Raw genomic sequence first — 7,878 nt, 5'->3', positions numbered from 1 at the left:
TGTCTCCTCTGACCTCTGGCATCAACAAGACATTTTCACCCAGAGAACTGCTGCTCACTGGATATTTTATCTTTGTCGGACCATCCTCTGTAAACCCTAGAGATGGTTGTATGTGAAAATCCCAGTAAATACTCAGACCAGCCCGTCTGGCACCAACAACCATGCCACGTTCAAAGTCACTTAAATCACCTTTCTTTCCCATTCTGATGCTCAGTTTGAACTTCAGCAGGTCGTCTTCACCATGTCTACATGACTAAATGCAGAGTTGCTGCCACATGACTGGCTCATTAACTATTTGCATTAAGCAGTTGAGCAGGTGTACCTAATAAAGTGGCCGGAGAGCATATACTGTTCACTTTTGTACTCCTGAAATGTAACAGCTTTCAGATTACCAGGTACCCTGTTAAAATGTATTAATATACCTACTTTGATTGCATAATCAAAGTAATGTAACCTATTACATCTGATTACAGGTGCTGGTGGTATATATTATATACACTCATTGGCCACTTTATTAGGTACACCTTGCTTGTACCAGGTTGGTTGCAGGTTTTTCTTTCAGAGTTGCCTTAATTCTTTCTGACATAGATTCAACAAGGTGCTGGAAACATTCCTCTGAGATTTTGGTCCATGTTGACATGATGACATCACACAGTTGCACTGTATCAAATGATTCTGTGGTCATGTAGATTTTCAATAATGCATTAGGTAGAAAAAGATTTCCACACACTTACATGTATGCAGTGTTTCATTTTATTGTTGAGCTTTCAGTCTATTAGACCTTCATCAGAGCAGACATATACATACATATTATTATTATTATTCCTGCAAGGCAACATAATTAATGTTATATTCTACAAACATGTTTTTTACCAAAAAGAATAAGAATTGGATGTTACCCTCATCAACTGTCTGTAACTGTAATTTAATTACATTTTTTTCTCTGACACTATATCTATTTTGTAATTAATCTATGTAGCTATTACACCGTATTTGTGTGAGTGTCTGCTGTCTTTAAGTCACAGTCACATGGCGACCACCCATCAGACCATGATTTCAGAGCAGGACCACTCACAGTCACAGGTCTCTGTCCCTGAAGTCATACAGGTGCAGTGAACGGGCTTTTGTCACCAACAGTAAAACAAACCAACTGGAACATCCAGCAGTTTAGACACATCAGCAGCTGCACAAGGCAGGTTGCACCTGCTGTACAAGTTCACCAGGACAACAAGTAATCGGAGAAGACCACAAGGAAGACTCTCAAGGTAACTGAGCATCACTGCCAAGAGCAAACATGTCCAATAAAAACGAGGTAATCAATGAAACAGAAGAGAATCAGACATGTTGTATGGTGCCATGGAAACTGATACAAAAATGAGCAAACGATAAATGTGATATTTGTGTGTATCTGATCCACCTACAGATGTAGACAGGCTGGCAGTGAGCGAGGCTCAGTGGCTTGATAACAAGCAAACACGCATAAATTTGCTGCAGGAAAGAGCCATGACGCAGCCCCGTGGACAGACAAATGTGTCCCTCTGCTGTTGAGTGGTTGTACCGGTTGATGACACACTGCAGACACAAAGATAAGTCCCTGCAGCAAAGATGTCTGACTCATCACTATCCACCACACCTTCCTAAACGAGGGAAGGTGTTCTGTCAGTCAGCCAGTTGTTAATGATCTTGGACAGCCAGATTTAGACAAACACGGCTTTGAGGGCAAATGGAGTAAAGTGCTTGGTTACAACAGTATGGTCATAAACCTGAGGCTTAGTGTCACGTTCTGCCCAGCTTTCACATTACGTAATGAGGATAAAATACACATATGGGTTGCACAGTTTATTTATTTTTTAAATCATGGGATTAAAGACGCCTCAACACTGGGACATAAACTCAGAGAGCAAGCATATTCTCATTCGGATCCACACATGCATTAAACTAGCTCTCATTACACACACAACACACACGATGACAGGTGGCAGCGGTGTTGGATCACTAATTTACAATTCACCGTAACCATGATATGTGTTATTTAGAAGAAAAGAGCAGAATGACAAATGAGGCTCGCTGAGGTGACGCAATGGAAAACATGGACAGGGCAGTAACCAGGGCTGTAGCTACCACTGGGAACACAGGGGGTATGTCCTCAGTATTGTTTCTGGGAATATGGGGAGTTTAACGAGCTGAGGAGGAGTTTACGCTCTAAATTTAGACACAAATTACACATGGTGTTTTAGAGTCACTATTTTTACATTTGCTGCTGTAAAGCCAAAAAAAGAAAGATAAAATAAACGGATTTTAGGGTTACTTGGACATGGAATTTAGACAATATACACCAATAAACAATATATTTTAAAGGTCCTATTTTATGCTCATTGTAAGTTCATGCCTGCATTTTTGGTTTCTGCTTGAAATATTTTCATGCTTTAATGCTCAAAAAACACTTTATTTTCCTCAAACTGTCTGCCTGAATATACCTGTATTCACCCTCTGTCTGAAACGCCCCGTTTTATTACCTGTCTCTTTAAGCCCCCACTGATAAAAACAGCCCGGCTTGCTCTGATTGGTTAGTGTTCACATCACAACTTCCCAGAAGTCCTGACAGCTCATTCAAAGGCACAGTTTCTGAATACAGACTTGATGCATTTCTCTGTGGACTGAGCGTTTTGACACTTTAACAGTATTTATATAGCACCTATACCTGCTCTATAATAAAAAGAAGACATGGACATCAGATTTTTTTTATGATATGGGACCTTTAAATGAATGTAGAAAATGTGGAAATAGAAAAATAGACTCTTTTTGATGGCTAGTCAAAATAAAATTGCCCTTGGGGGATCTGAACTCATCCTGGTTACTGTCCTTACAGTTACAACAGAAAATATGTGCATCACAAATAAATCCATTGGACACATTTTGATAAATAGACAGTCTGTAAGTGTCTTCTTTTAACCTGTGATCTGGCCGAGTCTCCTGTGCTGTTTCAGCAGCTGCATCAGAGTGTCAGAGAGCTCCCTGTACCGCAGCCCATACAGGTATGGAGCAAACGTTCTGGGCAGTAACATGAGAATACACATATTGATTGTGCTGATCCACACACGAACATCCTGACTTATGTCTTTCCTCAGAAACAGGGAGAGCTCCAGAGTGAATACAAAGCCGGGGACAAAGTAGAGCAAGAGAAGAACCCCGTGAGCCAGCAGCGTGACCCGGGCCCTGGAGAAGCGGTTCTGCCAGATGCCTTGGGTCCTTGTTACCATGTAGAGCCGAATGTAGCAGTATAAAATGAGTATAGTACAGATGAGTGCAGTGATGAAGAAGTAGATGTGGATCTGATCTCTGTTCTGGCCCTCAATGAAGCCGAGGGAGATGAGGACCAGGCACACAGCTCCCGTCTCATGAGGAGTCACCCTCTTCACCTCCATTATGATCACCAAGGTGAACGGGTACATGGCTGCCAGCAGCCACACCCCCACCAGAATGCGGCGGATGCGGGCTGGTGGAAGAATGTCATGGTAACGGAGAGGCCAGCGAACCGCAGCGTAGGTGTCGACCACCATGAGGGTGACTGTGAGGATGGCACAGCAGTAGACGGTGACAGTGACGGCTGTGACCAGCTCACACACCAGCCAGTGGAATCGAGCTTTGGCAGCATTACATATCACCATAGTCAGGTTGAGGACGAGGAAGAGGATGTCTGCTGTCAGGGTGTTGGCCACCAGAACGTAACGTGTCTCCTGACGCAAGGCACGGGACAGAAAAATGCACGTCAGGAGAATGGGGTTTGCCAGCAAGGTGGCCAGAGTGATGACTGTAGCAGGGATGATAAACAAATTTAGGTTCCACTTCCGTATACACTCCTCCCAGTCCTGTGTGATGTTTGAAATGGAAATGAACACTGATGAGGTCATTTTGTCTTTTGAGGAATGGAGGCACAGATGCTCTGACTGAGGTGTGTTTTATGATGTGTTGACTACTTCCTCCAGCAACTTCCTGTTAATGAAAAGACCATAAATTAATATCAGCAGAGTGGACCACGTAAAAAAGGAAGCACGTTAATGCATCCAAATACACAGTCTAGTGCAGTGATGGTTCCCAACTGGTCCAGCGACAGGGTCTAGATTTCTCCTTGGTCATTGGTTCACGGTCCACACAGGTGAATCTATTCGTCATACTTGTGCTTGGCCATGTCGTTGAACTAGTTTGCTGTCTCTGTTGAGTGGCAGTCTGTTTGTCAGTCACACTACAGCAGGATACGGCACTTCAAAATGAAATCTCTGTGCCGGAAATTCACTGTACTCCAAAATAAAGTGTGTTTTTTACTAACTTCACACATTTGCAAGTCACTTGCGGTCCATTCAGAATGGACCCGTGACCCACCAGTTGGGAACCACTGGTCTACTGTATGAGTAGTGAGACTATTTTACATATATTTTTCATATAATTATAACCAAATTAACTGCTGTGAGAAAAGAAGTAACAGTAACTGAAATATGAAAAATGAAATATGGTTTTTAAACAATATCTCTCAAGGTGTTCATACCCATCCAACGCATTCTCACTCCGACCTCGTCACAGACTGACGTTTGGTCATGGACTGAAAGGTACCCTGGGTGCGTTGGTTGTTGAGGGTCTGGGACGCTGTGTCAAGTTCTGCCTGTTACATGCATTGACTTCTTTCAAAATACACTTCCGTTTTCACAGGACATTCACCATTCACATACAGTCTCTTTCAAAATATAAACACTACATTGGTTTCTACACTACACTACTTTTTTTCCTTCAACAACAAACACACGTGGTTGGGTTTAGGCAAAAAGAACAGGGTTTGGCTTTAGAATCTTACGGGACATGAACACCACTCTCACGGGTGAAAGTCAGTGTTTCTTGGACCCATCCATCATTAATCCCGCCCGCCCCAGTCGGACTTTCGCTGCCTTAACTTTTGTCCCTGTCCAGCTGTGTTTCCCCCTGACGCCGGCAGTCACTATTAAACTACTACGACCGTGCATCATCCCAACGTTAAAGAATGCCTTTTTTTGTTGGTTTTGTGACGCCACAAGACGACTTCTGCAAAGGCGTAGGTTTGTTTTAACATTGGGTTTGACACATTAATATAGCTCCAACAGAAATTTTGAGCGTTAAACACTTAATTTTCTGCATTCTGGTGAATTTTTCTGCATCAATTTATGGTGTAAATTTCTTTAATTTTGTCAAAATAAAATCCTTCCCTATTTACATGTTTTTACTGGGGGGGGGGGGGGCGCACATGCATGTGATCTAAACTTCTAGGGGAATGTGTCCCTTGTGCCTCCCACAAAACCTAAACACAGTCCTAAAATTTTGCAGTTCCCTCTTCGCTATTTATAGTCCAGGCTGGATTAGTTCAGTCAACACCATTACGAAAATGAGAAGCCAATATTTAAATATGAACACACAGTAGAAGACTTAGCCGCTTGTGTTTTATGTTGCCAAAGAAAACAAATGCAAATGAACAAGCTGAAGTTGTCTGTTGTTAAGTCAATGCAAGCTGCATTACAAAATACACATTAAAATTTTATATTTTAAAAATTAACAATCAACTGCAGCTGCAGTTTGAGTGGAACATAATTTTTGGAACTTAATATACATAAATTTCCCGACACTCTTGGGTTGGCATCAGTATTAAAAGCTAAAATGAAAATTTTAATAATGCAAACATAATTATGCCACTGCCACCCCCTGCACAAATGCCGACAAACACTTGAGACTGAAACAGATAATCGCTTGGTTCTATTTCGATGTCTTTGTGAGAACACACACATCGACAAATTATTGACTGACCAAAGGTAGGTTTTCTTACCTGATGTCCCGGAGAGAAAAACCTCTCTGTATTAGTCCATTAGGACTTTACGCTTCGATAAATCAATGGATGTTTTGTACGACTGGTCTCACACGCTGGCCTTATCTGATGTACTCTGTTGACTCACACAGATAATATACTGTAAGGGATGGAGAAAGCTACGGCCACTCGTCAGTCACATAGTTACAGGGTGGAGCTTTTATCCTCTTCGCTGCTTCTCATGCTGTCACTTTTTCCATGTTTTATATCCAAGAAGTTTTAAGTGGCTTGATTCAAGAAAGCCATTTGAAAACCATATTGTTTAAATTGATAAGATTCACATTTTCATCTTACTGGAATTTATACCAATCATCAAGGATGTCGAACTCTAATTGCTTTAAAGGGACAGTTCACTCCCAAATCAAAAATACATGTTTGTCCTCTTACCTGTAGTGCTGTTTATCAGTCTAGATTATTTTGGTGTGAGTTGCTGAGTGTTGGAGATATCAGCTGTAGAGATGTCTGCCTTCTCTCCAATATAATGGAACTAGATGGCATTCGGCTAAAATATACGTTTGAAAAACTCAACAGCAATGTCTCTTTCCAGAAATCATGACCTGGTGATTCAAGATAATCCATAGACCTTGTTGTGAGCAGTTTCATATAGGAGCTATTTTCTTTCTAAAGAGCTACACCTGCAAATCATATCATCGCGCAGGAGGAAGCGAGCTTACCTAGCACCACTAAGCTAGCTAACGTTAGCGCTCTCACAAGCATGAACCCGCACACCTCCTTCTGCGTGGTGATAAGCTTGGCAAATTTAGCTTGGTAAAAAGAAATTAGTTCCTACATGAAACTGCTCACAATAAGGTCACCATGCAGAAGGAAGTGTGCAACTACTCATGGACAAGAGGCTCGAGCTCATGACAGTGCAGGATATGAACATTACTGCCGCCCTTCTTGGCTGAGCTGTAACATTAGCTAGCTCGGTGGTGCAAGGTGAGCGAGCAGAAAATGCACTCTTCCTTCTACATGGTGATACGGTCGGCGGGTGTAGTTTTTTTTAAAATTTATTTATTTATTTATTTTTTGTGGGCATTTTTAGCCTTTATTTAACAGGACAGACAAGCGTGAGGGGGGGAGAGAGAGAGGGAGTGACATGCAGCAAAGGGCCACGGGCTGGATTCGAACCCAGGCCGCTGCGGCAACAGCCTTGTACATGGGGCGCCTGCTCCACCACTAAGCCACCGACGCCCCAGGGTGTAGTTTGTTAACAAGAAAATAATTCCTACATGAAACTGCTCACAACAAGGTCTGTGGATTATCTTGAGTAACAGGTCATGATTTCTGGAAAGAGACATTGCTGCTGACTTTTCCAAATGTATTTTTTGAGTGCCACCTAGTTCTGTTATATTGGAGAGAGAGCAGACATCTCTACAGCCGATATCTCCTACATTTGGCTATTCACTATTCGCAGGGGCAGCAGGCTGAGCAAAGTGCCCCAGATGTCCCTTTCCCCAACGACACTTTCCAGCTCCTCCTGGGGGACTCCGACGTGTTCCCAGGCCAGATGAGATATGTAATCCCTTCAGCGTGTTCTGGGTCTGCCCCGAGGCCTCCTACCAGTGGGACGTGCCCAGAACACCTCCAACGGGAGGCACCCAGGGGGCATCCTAATTAGATGCCCAAACCACCTCAACTGACTCCTTTCCACGCAAAGGAGCAGCGGCTCTACTCTGAGCTCCCTCCTGATGTCCGAGCTCCTCACCCTATCTCTAAGGCTGAGCCCAGCCACCCCACGGTGGAAACTCATTTCGGCTGTTTGTATCCATGACCTCATTCTTTCGGTCACTACCCAGAGCTCGGTCACCAAAAGGAAAAATATGAATTTTTGATTTTGGGCTTAATTGTCGCTTCAGCTTGTGTTGAGTCACTTAAGGAAAGTCAAAAGCTTTTCGACCATGAAAAGAATATATGTAAGAAAATATTCACCACGTTCCCATCCAACTAGTGTGACTCATCCATATATTGGTCATCTATCAACCTAACCACACTGA

At 42.8% G+C, this 7,878-nt stretch overlaps 1 protein-coding gene across 1 annotated transcript; it reads right to left on the bottom strand.

Moving 5' to 3' along the window:
• Positions 1 to 1,984: 1,984 nt before the first annotated feature.
• Positions 1,985 to 6,515, bottom strand: LOC126382861 (probable G-protein coupled receptor 148). The gene is made up of 2 exons (XM_050032962.1): positions 5,843 to 6,515; positions 1,985 to 3,993 (listed from the first exon to the last, which is right to left on the bottom strand). The coding sequence occupies exon 2, from the start codon at positions 3,909 to 3,911 to the stop codon at positions 2,949 to 2,951; it is 963 nt and encodes a 320-aa protein (XP_049888919.1). The 5' UTR covers positions 3,912 to 3,993; positions 5,843 to 6,515; the 3' UTR covers positions 1,985 to 2,948.
• Between the last annotated feature and the right edge of the window lie 1,363 nt (positions 6,516 to 7,878).

The sequence above is a fragment of the Epinephelus moara genome, chromosome 21, assembly GCF_006386435.1.
Source record: "Epinephelus moara isolate mb chromosome 21, YSFRI_EMoa_1.0, whole genome shotgun sequence".
NCBI lineage: Eukaryota > Metazoa > Chordata > Actinopteri > Perciformes > Serranidae > Epinephelus > Epinephelus moara.
Note: the sequence above shows the minus strand (reverse complement) of the source record. Positions and strands in the feature narration are given on the sequence as shown.